General features: G+C 46.1%; 1 protein-coding gene across 1 annotated transcript in view; it reads left to right on the top strand.

Moving 5' to 3' along the window:
* LOC127430651 (follistatin-related protein 4-like) overlaps positions 1-15815 on the top strand; it is a 376155-nt gene that overhangs the window by 12782 nt on the left and 347558 nt on the right. The window contains exon 2 of the mRNA XM_051680578.1: positions 5189-5324. Coding sequence (XP_051536538.1) covers positions 5193-5324 — 132 coding nt within the window. The 5' untranslated portion in view covers positions 5189-5192. The remainder of the gene's footprint in view (positions 1-5188; positions 5325-15815) is intronic.

The raw sequence follows: 15815 nt of genomic DNA, 5'->3' as shown, positions 1-15815 counted from the left end.
TTTGATTTTGCCGCCCAAGTGGCTGCGGTACCCAACAGTTCAGCAAAAGAGTGGCTTCCTTCCTCCCTGGGTCACATACCCAGTGCGTACGGTCGTCACCACGACTACCATCCACAGGTTTTTTCTTGCAGGACTGGCGCTCCAGTGGTGGCCTTTCCGCCCCTGAGCACCCAGCTGTGGCACACAGCCACCCCGATGTGGCAGTCTCCACAGGTTACGAGGACAGGCCTCTTCCTCCCCCATCTCAGGCTGTTCCGGGGGTGGTCACAAGGAGCCAGGTAAGTGCTTCGATGTCCCTAGACTCAGCACGGCCACGACATGGTGTGGCACCTCGAGCTCCGCCCCACCGCGAGGCCCCACCTGCTGGTACGTCCGACAATGTTGTCCCCTTGGTCCCCCTTGCACGGAACTTGGATGCGTGGCTCGCACCCTCTGGCATCCGCGCCCGGACCTCTGGAATCTCCATGTCTGGCCCCTGGCGGGATGCGGAAGGCCTAAGCGGTGGTAGACACGATCACTCAGGCTAGGGCCCCCTCTATGAGGCGCCTGTATGCCTTTAAGTGGCGTCTGTTCGCTAAGTGGTGTTCTTCCCGACGCAAAGACCCCGAGAGATGCGCAGTCAGATCAGTGCTTTCCTTCCTGCAGGAGAGGTTGGAAGGGAGGCTGTCCCCTTCCACCTTGAAGGTGTACGTTGCAGCTATAGCAGCACACCACGACGCAGTCGCCGGTAAGTCCTTAGGGAAGCACGACCTCATCATCAGGTGCCTAAGAGGCGCCAGGAGGCTGAATCCCTCCAGACCGCACCTCGTTCCCTCATGGGACCTCTCTGTAGTTCTTCAGGGTCTACAGAGAGCCCCCTTTGAGCCTTTGCAGTCAGCCGAGCTTAAGGCACTCTCCTTGAAGACTGCCCTCCTGACTGTGCTCACTTCCATCAAGAGGGTAGGTGACCTGCAAGCGTTCTCTGTCAGCAAAATGTGCCTGGAGTTCGGTCCGGGTTACTCTCACGTGATCCTGAGACCCCGACCGGGTTATGTGCCCAAGGTTCCCAACACCCCTTTTAGGGACCAGGTGGTGAACCTGCAAGCACTGCCCCAGGAGGAGGCAGACCTAGCCCTGTCGTCACTGTGTCCGGTGTGCAATTTACGCATCTATTTGGATCGCACGCAGAGCTTTAGAATCTTTGAGCAGCTCTTTGTCTGCTTTGGTGCACAGCAGAAAGGAAGCGCTGTCTCCAAGCAGAGGATCGCCCACTGGCTCATTGATGCCATAACTATGGCATATATCAAGCAGGACATGCCGCCCCCGGTAGGGCTACGAGCCCATTCTACCAGGGGTGTAGCAGTTTCCTGGGCCCTGGCCAGGGGTGCCTCTCTAACAGACATTTGTAGAGCAGCAGGCTGGGCAACACCCAACACCTTTGCAAGGTTCTACAACCTCCGGGTGGAACCGGTTTCATCCCAGGTAGTGGCATGCATACAAGCGGATAAGCCCGGGATAGCTGGCCGGGTGTATCACTTGCACATAGCGCCTTCCACCTCCTTTTGAGCTGAAGACGTGCGCCATTAATTCCCAGTAGTGTTCACAAATTTGTTCCCTGGTTGACTTCCTCCGAGCCCTGTGGCAGTCAAGTTTTCGCAGAGATTCGCTGCCGGCCCAGTACACGCGCTAAGAGTCCTTTTCTGGGGTAGGTGCTCCGCATGTGGTGGTTCCCTGTAAGGCTAACCCCATGTGATATATATCTTCCGCTAATTCGTTTCCCTGTTGGCAAACTACGTTTTCCTTGGGCAGAGCCCCTCTGCCCCAGTCTCCATGTTTGTAGTAACTCCTTCCCCATTGGGCAGGATCTACCTTGAAGACTCTCCACATGGCTGGAAAGACCATGTGACGTATCCTTCCACTTAAATATCCCCCCCTCTCTTTGGGCGAGGTGTGGTCTCCGCTGTGTCTTCCCCTTGTGAGGGACACCCCCTGACTAGACCTGGCGGCCCAGTCGGATAATCCCCCTTCTTTTTTAGGGAGTGGAAAAAAGAGAAGGGGAAAAGAGGCCACGACTGGGTTAAGCCTGTCTCTATCTTTTGGGTAGTCGACTTGTCCTCAAAAAGGGCCGTTCGACACTCATAACTATGTTGGGGGAGGTTACTTGTCAACCTGGTGTGCTGGCTATGAGGCACACAGTAGTCTGCCCACCACACACTGCCAGTTCATGTAACACAGTTCAGCCAATTGTGGCATTTCATATAGGGACCCCTAGTGTCACTACATCGACACAACTTCGAGTGAGTGACAGATAGGGAACGTCATGGTTACTTGTGTAACCTCCGTTCCCTGATGGAGAGAACGAGACGTTGTGTCCCTCCTGCCACAACGCTGAACTACCTGCTAAAATGGCCGGACCTTATATCGGCTCCTCAGCATAAAACCTGAATGAGTGGTTGCATACCAGCTCCTTTTATACCCGTATGTCCGTGGGAGTGGCATGCAAATACCACTTGCCAATTTTCATTGGCCTTTTATCAGAGACCAGAGGTGTCTCGGGCTCCCAAGAGTGACCCCTAGTGTCACTACATCGACACAATGTCTCGTTCCCTCCATCAGGGAACGGAGGTTACACAAGTAACCATGACAATATTTTGCTGTCATCCATAGTGTGCATTCTCAATCTGGCCATGAACTTCAGTGTAAAAACTATCTAGCGTCAATGCAAAAGTTTCTTGGAATGTCATGCCACAAAAACAAACTCCAGCCGCTAGGCGGAGCCAATGCAAAAAGAAACAAAAAATGGCACCCTGCTTCCTTAAACAGTCAAGACACTGAACAGCGAGTCAGTCCACTCACATAAGAAACGCCCGATGGTTTACTCACCCATAGTTTGTATGAAGTCCAGTGCCTTTTTGGGGCATAAAACTACTTGCCGTCCTTGGTGTCTATTCTCAGTTTGGCCAGAAACATCAGTGCAAAAGCGATCTTCCATTGATGTAAGAGTTTTTTACATTCCTTGAACTGATCGCGTTTCTCTCTTGTCGAATTCGCCAAATCCGGGAACAAGAAAATATTGTGAGTCTTCCAAGAAAGTTTTCCTTTGCTCCTTGCCTGGCGCAACATGAAATCTTTATCGGATGATCTCAGAAATTTGGCCAGAATTGATGCCAAATCAATTGTCTCCCTCAGCAGATCTGCGAGCCGGGACTCTGTGAGCTCGCTCAATTTCCAGTTTATGGCCTGTTACGTCGAGCAGACTCGGGAAGAGCTCATCCAGGAATTTCACCATATCTCTGCCCTCTTCATGCTCAGGAATTCCAACAATTCGTATATTGTTCCTTCGGCTCATATTTTCAAGATATTTCAGTTTTTCCAAAATGCATTCCAAGTCTGTTTTGGACATGGGCGGATTAGCGGATAATTCTCTTTCCGAAGACTCCAGATAATCGATTCTTTTTTCAACATCTGTCACTCTTGTGACCAACTCAAAGAACTTTGCTTCGATCATAATCGATCGACATATTACAGCGAGATCCTCCAAGTCAGCAACAACCTTCATCAGCATCACCGAGATGTTGGACAGTTGACGCTGAATATCTTCTCCCGACGCACTTTCCAACTTGAGTCCCTGGCTCGCAGGCCCATCAGAGGCCTCAGCTTGAACATGTAAGTGTCTTTTAATGTCTCCAGAGTCTGAGGATTTTGACTTCTTTGCCATGATTGCCTCAAAGAGCAAATATGTAACTGGGTATATCGAATCACCGGTTATACCATGAAAATAATTAAAAAACTAGCAAAGTGCACAGAGCTCGTGATTCACAGTCTGCTTCTTGCATGGCATCACGTGACGTCCGAACTTAGCATTTCTAAAGAGGAAACAAACTACAATCCCATGAAGCATTGCGTAATACTAATAAAAAAAAAAACTATTGATTTAAAGTTGTTGATTATAAGTATAGTATAAATATATTTTAAGTTTATTGCAAAACATTAAAATATATACAAATATACAAGTATTTGAGTATAGGAAGACCTGTTGGGAGAATTCACAGTGCATCATGGGAGTGGGTGGTCACAATTCATAACGAAAGCCTGTTTTAATTTTCTGGTCTCAAGTGTTTTAATTCACATCTGCGTATGTTTTTTTTTTTTTTTTTTTTTTTTTTTTTGGAGGATGATGTGATGTTTAGCAAATTAAGTATAAGTTAATGTTAATAATCAATTCCCAGATGAAAATAAGAATAATAAATAAAAAATTTATGGGATTGTCTACTTCCGAAACCAGACTGTTGAACTCTATAGCACTTACAGTTATGAATAAAATTATTCACTTTTTATGACTTGTTTTAGCCATGTCTGCATTGAAGGGGTGTACAATTCAAAGCAAGAATCTCTGTTTATTACAGAGTTTATATTTCAAATGTTCTGCCTTTTCCATACAGTGTTGTTTTTTGGGGACAGCAATTATAGCAGTGATTCACTTATGAATTAATTACTGAAATATTGATAATGTTCGACAGTGTCTTGTCTGTGACATCACTATAGTGTCTTGAGGGGTGGGCTTAGGTCGTGCAGGTATAAAACTAGCCTGATCTCATGAACAAAACGTGATCGTGGCAGCATTTTTGCAAAAAAAATGAGGTTTTTCATTACACGTTTGGTCGCAGTTTTACAGTGAAATATCCAGCGGGTGGTGCCAAAAGCGAGTGAAAATGAGGTTTAAATAAGCAAAACGTACCTTTTATGAAGCAACCATGTCATTTTGTGTCACTTCTGTGAGAATGTTTTTTCACGTGTCCACTTGCGGTGCTTGGCTGGGCTCTAACTGCGGTCTTACAAGTCACAAGTCCAATACTCTATCAGGTGAGCTACTGTGGAGGCTGATCATCCAGAAATAAGTGTGTAAATATAGGTCAGTCTGTAATACACGCGTTAAAATGTATCATTTTTCAAATGATGCATTAGATTAAAAGTGTTTCAATATCATAACATAACAGTGTGTGCGTAACAGTGCGGAAAATAGCAGTCATGATTTTTGTGAAAGTGAATAAAATGCACAGTTTTTGTAGTGCCTCTAGTGTTCATTTCACCAGAAAACTGCAGCAAAACGTAGAACGCAGCACGTAAAAGTCAGTTTACAAAAATTAAATTATAGTAATGTTCATTCTATGAGAAAACATCCATTTTGCACGTGTTCTCCTCTCAACAGGTTGATGCTGATGGGCTGGTTGGGCATTTGGGTTTCTGTCCTGCTGGGATCTTCTCTGTGGCTGGCTCATGGAGTTTGGGCCAGTGCTGGTACTGGAACAAGAGTACAGAAGAAACAGGAGGAACTTCAGCGAGTGGTAAGAGGATCTTCTCCATCTTTATGAGCTTATATTCTTGAATCAAGTAAGAATAAAGAGTAAATAGTCAAATAAAGGTGCAATATGTAATATATTTACTGTACTAAAGCATACAATTATCATAATATGTTATCGGAGATTTAGGAAACATGCTAAGTTGAAATACTGCCTTCTCCGAAAACAATGCTACAGCCAGTATATTCTACTTTGAAATGTCCGTTCCAGGCCGGAAATTCTGTTTGTGTTTTGGCCTGTGTGATCCTGCCCACTGCCCATTTCCCAATAGTATTTCGACACCTCGGGTTGCCAGATTTGAAACACAGCGCACTGCAGCCATGGAAGCCAGCAATACATCTAGCTAACATTGACAGTGTTATAAAAAATCCACATGAGCTGTTTTATAATTTGCAAACAATAAAAACATTGCAGACGTATACATTAGCTGATTAACTTACAGCGTAAGGCTCGTCGCTTGCCATTGTCAGTTTGCTCATTCCTGTTGCGTGTCCTCAACCTGACAACCCACGTGAGTTTCGAGTCTGGAGAGGAGGGGGCGGGGGAGACAACTCTCTCCAATATTCAGAATTTGGACTGCAGTACCCATTTTAAATGCTTGATGTCAATGTTACTTATTGCTCCTTTAAGATTAGAATTGTCTTATTCTGATAGTTAAATGTCTATATGTAAGTGTAGTATTTTTATTTGTGCTATAAAAAAAGATTTCATTTTAAACATACAGCATGTACAGTATGTGACATTTTTAATATCAGTGCATACATCAGTGCAACAATACATGAACACACATATGCACAATATATAGTATATGTGGCTTACATATATTGCCATATATCAGATTTCTTGGTAAATTTTTTGTGTAATGTGTTGTAGATATTATAGAAATAAATGCGTTTGGTCATGATTTTCCTTTTAGCTGGAGTCGAACCTTTGCAGGAACAGCCACGAATAAAGTTCATCGAGCTGACCCACTGTTAACATGCTCAACAAAGACCTTTAAAATATATTTGCTTCCATTAGCATCCAAGAATCATCAAAAGTGAGTTTAGTTAAAAAGTCAAAGTATGTAATTTCTGGACCACTTGCATCACCAAATGGAATTGTAACTGTTTTTCTCTCATCTCTCATGTAAAGTTTTGCTTTCTTGCAAGCATAAAGAGTATGTGGCTGCACTTAGTCTTGAATGGAACCTAAGATTTAGAAAAGATTGAATTTGATTAAATGGCACACTTATTAAAAATACTCACTTTTCTCAAAGACATAGAAGAATCGTTTTTCCTTTCAATTTTCCCTCCAATTGTTTGTGTAATTAAGTGTGTTTTTTTTCCTCATGGGATGTTCAGTTGGCATTGAGAAAGAGAGAGAGAGTCATTGCATCGCAAACCCGTTTAATCCCATCATGCAAACAGATTCTTGAGTACTGTACTTTAACCACAGCAATGACAGAAAACACTGGAATCTGGTGTAGGATTCGAAGCATTTGAAATTGTTAACCCAGAGTCATTCTTAAAGGGTTAGTTCACCCAAAAATGAAAATTCTCTCATTATTTACTCACCCTCATGCCATCCCAGATGTGTATGACTGTCTTTCTTCTGCAGAACACAAATGAAGATTTTTAGAAGAATATCTCAGCTCTGTAGGTCCATTTAATGAAAGCAATTGGTGGCCAGAACTTTGAAACTCCAAAAAGCACACACAGGCAGCATAAAGTAATCCATATGACTCCAGTGGATTAGTTCATGTCTTCTGGAGTGAAACGCTAGGTGTGTGTAAGAAAAACGTCAATATTTAAAACTTTTTGAACTATAAATCTTCATTTCCATCCAGCTGCTGTTTGCGTGCTCACGAGAGGATCGAGTTCATGCAGCCTCTCGCGTGAGAGACGTAAGCACAGTTGGCATGTCGATATCGTCGGATCCGTCAGCTAGTCTGAAATTGGAAATATTTTGAGTGACTCAATGGGTGTATTGAGTCAGCGAGCAGTCGCTCAGGATTATTGATAGGAAATCTGTGAAAAGTTAGTCTTTCCTCTTGCGATGATACCCGCGGAAATAATTTAACATTTTTCAGTAGGTTGAGGCATCCAGGATAAGCACACACAAGCACCATCTTGCAAAAGAAACAGATACAAATACAAATCTACTGCAAAACCAATTCAGCTTCTGTATAACATTTCTCCTCTGCTGTAAAAAAAACCACTGTGCTTCCGTATTTTTCGCACACGCATCAGTTCTCGCTTGAACTTGCCAATTTGCTTATGTCACGCGAGAGGAAGCGCGAACTTCTCGTGAATGTGCATATGGCAGCTGGATGTGTTTTTCTTACACACACCTAGCGTTTCGCTTCAGAAGACATTAATTAATCCACTGGGATCTTATGGATTATTTTTATGCTACCTTTATGTGCTTTTTGGAGTTCTTGCATGGTATTGACCTACAGAGATGAGATATTCTTCAAAAAATCTTCATTGTATTCTGCTGAAGAAAGAAATAATTTTTGGGTGAACTATCCCTTTAACCCTGCTTTGGGTAGACAAAACCCTGGGTTATCCTGGGTTAGGCATTTATCCGGGGTATTCAGGTTTTGAGGTTTCGCACTGCACATTTGTAAACCCTGGGCTAACGATATTTGCATATTTATGAGGTTGATAACAATGATTAGATGAAAACGGCTTGCGATGAATCCTGCATTAATAACTGCTCATCAATGGAAGTGCTTATCTGTGGAAATGTCGCCAAGTAAATCCAAGCTCTTGGTTTAAAAATAACCCTATAAGAGCGATTTGAAAAGCCCTAAAGTGTCTTTCTGTCACATGTACACTTTTGTATGTTTGAAAAGATATTAAAACATACAATGTAAGGGCAGTTTCTAAAACATAAATCCTTTTACATATGAACAACTTTAGAGACAAATGTTTTTGAATCCTACGAAGTTGATTTATTGTTTATAAAAGATTGATTAAATATGATTATTAGCATGACGTTTATTTAATGCATTTAAATACATAATTAAATAAATATTCTGGGTTTATACAAGTTTAGCTCAATTAACAGCATTTGCTACATATTTATTTATTTTTTCTACAAAAAAACAAAACAAAAATAGACTTGAAGAAAAGGAATTAATTAAATTAAATTAAATTATAAAATAAAATAAAATAAAATGTGGTTACAGTGAGTCAAGGCAAGTAAAGAGAATGGAGCCAGTCAATAACATTAAAATACACACTTTTTCAAAATATAGCCACAAGACGTAAACATTATACATGCTAATATGATTTCAGTGTGCTGAAATCACTTTAGCCTTATCAGTGTAAAGTTATATCCTATATTACGACTCTGTCAGCATAACAACAAAACCCTGTAATCCCGTTATTGGATTGCAATTTTATAACACTAAAATTCTACAGACTATTGTGTGTGAAAATCCCAGGAGATCAGCAGTTACAGAAATACTCAAACTAGCCCATCTGGCACCAACAATCATCCATGCGATTATCTAATGGCTACAGTTCAATCCCCAATCAAACGAGGAAGTAATCACGTTTTTATTAAAAGTCACGAGCATGATAAGAAGGTTGCAATTTTGTACCTAACATTGCATTTTGTCTCTACTAATGGTTAGGGTTAGATTTGGGTTCCCTATCTGTCACTCACTCGACGTTGGTGTCGATGTAGTGACACTAGGGGTCACTCTTGGGAGCCCGAGACACCTCTGGTCTTTGATAAAAGGCCAATGAAAATTGGCGAGTGGTATTTGCATGCCACTCCCCCGAACATACGGGTATAAAAGGAGCTGGTATGCAACCACTCATTCAGATTTTCTCTTCGGAGCCGAACGGTCATGCTCACTGAGCTGAATACTACTGTTCATTCACCTCTGCTGGATCTGACGGCGCATTTCAGCGGCTTCTCCCTCCTCTGCACTGGTGCACTGCAGAGAATGCCCCTGGGCGCTTCGGCAGAAAAACTAGAGAGTATATTTTCTGAAAGAGCATTTTTCCCCTCTAAAAGAGTATATATTTCTCTAGAAGAGCGCACACACGGAACGTCTTTTTAAAGACACGTCTTTTTAAAGATGCTTTTCCGATTGTGTGTTATTCCTGGTTGTGCTCGTTATCTCTCGCCTTCTAACGGTCACGATCACTGTCTTTCGTGTCTGGGCACTGCTCATGCGGAGACAGCGTTCGTGGATGGTCATGTTCTCATTGCGAGAATATGTCCATGGCAACGTTGCGGTCGCGGCTCGCCTTCGTAAGAAAGCGAGCCACCCCAGAGGCTCCCGCCTCGGTCCTTTTACCCACGGGTTTGAGGGCAGCGCGGCTAGCACTGGGGGCGATTTGGGGACCCCAATGGGACCGCCTCCGCCAGGTATCCCCCCGCTGACCTCCCATTCCCCAGCACGCTCGTCTACTCATCGTCAAGGGCGTCCCCCTGTGGTGACTGCACCGGCTCCGCCGCAGCCCGCCCCTTCGGCCCGGCCCTGGCGTGGAGCCCACCGCAGGAAGCAGACGCCACCCATCTCGCGGCCGCCCAGAACCCGTGAAAGGCTTCAAAGCGCCCTTGAGACGGGTGACCCAGGGACAACGAAACCCGCTGCTCTGGAGCTGGTAAGCAGATCTTCATATTTTTGTTACCTTTTGCATTTAATTGCGCTGCATGCCCAAGTGGCTGCAGTTCTCAAGAGCTCAGCAAGAGTGGTTTCCTTGTTCCCTGGGTCACGTATCCGGTGTGTACGGCTGGCATCACGACCACCGTCCACCACTCCATTTGGCAGGTTGGCACTCCAGCGGCGGTCTCCCGCCCTGAGCGCCCAGCTGTGGCACAAATCCGCCCCCGATGTGACAGTCTACACGGGTCACGAGGACAGGGACTTCCTCCCCCGTCCCAGGCTGTTCCGGGGGTGGTCACAAGGAGCCAGGTAAGTGTGGCACCTCGAGCTCCGCCCCGCCGCGAGGCCCCACCTGCCGGTACATCTGATGACGTTGTCCCTTTGGCCCCGCTTGCACTCGTCCTTCACGAGGGCTGGTCTGGACCGTCCGACTTAGCTGCGCGATTCACTTCGCCGGGCATCCGCCCAGGTTCAGTGATGTCCACTTCACCTTGGTGAAAGACGAAAACGCTGCTACCTTGCGCGGAGATCGCACCCTCCTATGGAAGGACGCGATAGAATCTGTCCCTCCAGCCGAGATGAAGAAAGGGTTTTACAGCCCCTACTTCATTGTACCGAAAAAAGGCGGTGGGTTGCAACCAATCTTGGACCTGCGAGTACTGAACCGGGCTTTACACAGACTCCCGTTCAAGATGCTGACGCAAAGACGCATTCTAGCGAGTGTCCGGCATCAAGATTGGTTCGCGGCGGTAGACCTGAAGGATGCGTACTTTCATGTCTCGATCCTTCCTTGACACAGACCCTTCCTGCGGTTCGCGTTCGAGGGTCAGGCGTATCAGTACAAAGTCCTCCCTTTCGGCCTGTCCCTGTCTCCTCGCGTCTTTACGAAGATCGCAGAGGCTGCCTTTGCCCTGTTAAGGGAGGTGGGCATTCGCATTCTCAACTATCTCGACGACTGGCTAATCTTAGCTCACTCTCGAGATGTGTTGTGCGCACACAGGGACCTGGTGCTCTCACACCTCAGCCGACTAGGGCTTCGGGTCAACTGGGAAAAGAGCAAGCTCCTGCCGGATCAGAGCATCTCTTTTCTCGGTTTGGAGTAGGACTCAGTCTCCTTGACGGCGCGCCTTACGAACGATCACGCCCAATCGGTGCTGGCCTGTTTGAAGGCGTTCAAACAGAAAACAGCGGTTCCACTGAAACTTTTTCAGAGGCTCCTGGGGCATATGGCATCCTCGGCGGTGGCCACCCCGCTCGGGTTGATGCATATGAGGCCACTTCAGCACTGGCTCCAGACTTGAGTCCCGAGATGGGCATGGTGCCATGGGACACCGCGTGGCCATTACGTCAGTCTGTCACTGTCTTTTCAGCCCTTGGACTGACCTCTCGTTTCTACGAGCAGGTGTTCCTCTAGAACTGGTCCCCAGGCACGTCGTGGTCATGACAGATGCCTCCAAAATGGGCTGGGGTGCCGTTTGCAATGGGCACGCAGCCACTGGCCTCTGGACGGGTCCGCGGCTGTGTTGGCACATCAACTGCCTCGAGTTGTTGGCAATTCTGCTTGCCCTGCGGAGGTTTCGGCCGTTGATCCAGGGCAAGCACGTGTTAGTTCAGACAGACAACACGACAATGGTAGCAAATGTCAACCGCCAAGGTGGTTTGCGCTCTCGTTGTATGTCACAACTCGCCCGCTGTCTCCTCCTCTGGAGTCAGCAGCACCTCAAGTCGCTGCAAGCCACTCACATCCCGGGCAACCTCAACACTACGGTGGATGCGCCATCACAACAGGTTACCCTCAGGGGATAGTGGAGACTCCACCTTCAGGTGGTCCAGCTGATTTGGAGTCGATTCGACAGCCACAGGTGCACCTGTTCGCCTCCCAAGAATCCTCCCCACTGCCCGCTCTGGTACGCCCTGACCGAGGCCTCCCTCAGCATAGACGTGCTGGCACACAGCTGGCCCCCTGGCATTCGCAAATATGCATTTTCCCCCAGTGAGCCTACTTGCACAGACCCTGTGCAAGGTCAGGGAGGATGAGGAGAAGATCGTCCTGGTAAGCACCCTACTGGCCTGCCCAGACGTGGTGCTCGGACCTCACGCTCCTCGCGACAGCTCCCCTCGGGCAAATTCCCCTGAGGAAGGACCTTCTTTCTCAAGGAAGGGCACCATCCGGCACCCGCACCCAGACCTCTGGAATCTCCATGTCTGGCCCCTGGACGGGGCGTGGAAGACCTAAGCTGTCTCCCACCTGCGATGGTAGACACGATCACTCAGGCTAGGGCTCCCTCTACGAGGTGCCTGTATGCCTTTTAGTGGCGTCTGTTCGCTAAGTGGTATTCTTCCTGTCGGGAAGACCCCCAGAGATGTGCAGTCAGATCAGTGCTTTCCTTCCTGCAGGAGAGGGTGGAAGGGAGGCTGTCCCTTTCCACCTTGAAGGTGTACATTGCTGCCATAGCAGCACACCACGATGCAGTCGACGGTAAGTCCTTAGGGAAGCATGATCTGATCATCAGGTTCCTAAGAGGTGCCAGGAGACTGAATCCCTCCAGGCCACACCTCGTTCCCTCAGCGTACCTCTGTAGTTCTTCAGGGTCTACAGAGAGCCCCCTTTGAGCCTTTGCATTCAGTCGAGCTTAAGGCACTCTCCTTGAAGACTGCCCTCCTGACTTCGCTCACTTCCATCAAGAGGGTAGGTGACCTGCAAGCGTTCTCTGTCAGCGAAACGTGCCTGGAGTTCGGTCTAGGTTACTCTCACGTGATCTTGAGACCCTGACCGGGCTATGTGTCCAAGGTTCCCACCACCTCTTTAGGGACTAGGTGGTGAACCTGCAAGTGCTGCCTCAGGAGGAGGCAGACCCAGCCCTGTCATCGCTGTGTCCGGTGCATGCTTTACGCATCTATTTGGATCGCACGCAGAGCTTTAGAATCTCTGAGCAGCTCTTTGTCTGCTTTTGGTGCACAGCGGAAAGGAAGCGCTGTCTCCAAGCAGAGGATCGCCCACTGGCTCGTTGATGCCATAACTATGGCATATCTCACCCAAAACATGCCACCCACGGTAGGGCTACGAGCCCATTCTACCCGTGGTGTAGCGGCTTCTTGGGCCTTGGCCAGGGGTGCCTCTCTAACAGACATTTGCAGAGCAGCGGGCTGGGCAACACCCAACACCTTTGCAAGGTTCTACAACCTCCGGGTGGAACCGGTTTCGTCCCAGGTAGTGGCATGCAACAAGCAGATAAGCCCGGTATAGCTGGCCGGGTGTATCGCTTGCACATAGCACCTTCCACCTCCTTTTGAGCTGAAGACATGTGCTGTTAATTCCCAGTAGTGTTCACAAAATTTGTTCCCTGGTTGACTTCCTCCGAGCCCTGTGGCAGTCGAGTTTTCGGAGAGACTCGCTGCCGGCCCAGTACACATGCTAACTAATAGCCCGGTTCTGGGGTAGGTGCTCCGCATGTGGCGGTTCCCTGTAAGGCTAACCCCATGCGATCTATATCTTCCGCTAATTCGTTTCCCTGCTGGCAAACTGTGTCTTCCTTGGGCAGAGCCCCTCTGCCCCAGTCTCCATGTTTGTAGTAACTCCTCCCCCATTGGGCAGGATCTACCTTGAAGGCTCTCCACATGGTTGGAAAGACCATGTGACATATTCTTCCACTTAAATATCCCCCTCTCTTGGGGCGAGGTGTGGTCTCCGCGGTGTCCTCCCCTTGGGAGGGACACCCCCGACTAGACCTGATGGCCCAGTCAGATAATTCCCCTTCTTTTTTAGGGAGTGGAAAAAAAGAAGGGGAAAAGAGGCCACGACTGGGTTAAGCCTGTCTCTATCTTTGGGTAGTCGACTTGTCCCCAAAAAGGGCCGTTCGACACTCATAACTGTGTTGGGGGAGATTACGTGTCGACCTGGTGTGCTGGCTATGAGGCACACAGCAAGTCTGCCCACCACACACCGCCAGTTCATGTTATACAGTTCAGCCTTGTGGTGTTTTGTATAGGGACCCCTACTGTCACTACATCGACACCAACATCGAGTGAGTGACAGATAGGGAACGTCATGGTTACTGGTGGAACCTCCGTTCCCTGATGGAGGGAACGAGACGTTGTGTCCCTCCTGCCACAACGCTGAACTACCCGCTGAAATGGCCGGACCTTATATCAGCTCCTCAGCGTAAAACCTGAATGAGTGGTTGCATACCAGCTCCTTTTATACCCGTATGTTCGGGGGAGTGGCATGCAAATACCACTCGCCAATTTTCATTGGCCTTTTATCAAAGACCAGAGGTGTCTCGGGCTCCCTAGAGTGACCCCTAGTGTCACTACATCGACACCAATGTCTCGTTCCCTCCATCAGGGAATGGAGGTTACACCAGTAACCATGATGTTTTGGTTGGGTGGTAGATTAAATAAAATAAGCATTTCTCTTCACTGTTTTACACCCTGTTCAACTGAAAATAATTATTTTTACAACTGGCTTCTGGCGATCTCTTCTGGATATAAATGGATGTCACACTTTTTTATTTGCTCTGAAACACTTACCGCTTTAGCCTCTGGAGGCAGTGTTTTCAAATTCGGTCAACGTATACCGATTTTGGCTAAAGAAAAATCAGCACACACATGCCGATTTTTATATGAGATCATGCTGGTGCTGGAACCTCACAGGATTCCTAAACAGAAAAAATTTTGATGTTTCAGATGCTGTCAGTATGTCAACATTTTGTACTTTCGATATCCATGCAAACGTACAAATATGTACGTGTGATAGAACCACACTTTATGTATGAATACCCACAAATACTGTTGAAATCACATTATTTTCACCTTCACTGAAAACGATTTGAATTAACAAAGCAAAAACTATAGACACAAATGCACGTTTAGGCCAGATATTTATATTTAATTAAATATTTCAGAAATTAACTCATAACCAAAACTAGACATCTTGACAACTTATCCAACACATTAGTACTGCTATTTAATCAAATGTTGTTGTATTGCTGAAAGATTTGAGCTTAACAGCAATTTGCTGCATCTTTGAGGGGGCAATAAAGCCCTTAATGAGCCTCTTCAGACTGTTAAATGTCATGTGTAGTGTGGATATAGTGCTTGTAATTGCTCGTCCCAAATGAGATGTTGAAGAGTTTTCAGAGCTGATAATATCAAAGCACACACTGAAGACTGGCGGTCTGCTAAACAAGCTCATCTTGAGACTGAATCAATGAGGCCTACCGGGATCTTTTATACTTAATGCTCACTGATCTAAGGACTAGAACTAGAGCTAAACATTATTGGAGCAATTAAAGGAATGGTTCACTTTGCATTTATTTTGTATTTTTATTTACTTTGCATTTAATTGTATTTTTATTTTCTGAAATAGTTTTGCGTTCCCTTACAAATAATGTTGTGTTTCCTTGCAATACATTTATATATACCTTGCGAACATTAACCAAGGTTTTACTACAGTAACCTAGTTGAACTATGGCATTTTTTGTAACACCATAACCATATAATTTACCCTGGTTTTACTGCAGTAAACATATTTTAACCATGACATGTGTGGTAAAACCATAGTAATAATACAGGAAAAACAAAACTATGGCAATAAAAATCATAATCATTCTGCCAAAAACATGGTTAGTTTTGCAATAATAACACCATGGTAAATTTGTGGTAAATGTTAAAACCATGGTTACTGTAGCGAACGCAGAACTTTTTGTGAGTGAATGCAGAACTATTGTGAGAGAACACAAAATGTTTTCAGAAAATAAATTCCCTCCCTTGGGCTTCGTACAAGACATTTACAGTGCTATTGATATCAAAGATATTTGGTTATGAGATTCATAAAAAAAAAAAGTTTGCCATTAGATTTTCAG

Source organism: Myxocyprinus asiaticus, chromosome 40, assembly GCF_019703515.2.
Source record: "Myxocyprinus asiaticus isolate MX2 ecotype Aquarium Trade chromosome 40, UBuf_Myxa_2, whole genome shotgun sequence".
NCBI classification, from domain to species: Eukaryota; Metazoa; Chordata; class Actinopteri; order Cypriniformes; family Catostomidae; genus Myxocyprinus; species Myxocyprinus asiaticus.
The sequence above is the reverse complement of the archived record's forward strand: the minus strand, read 5'-3'. Positions and strand labels throughout refer to the sequence as shown.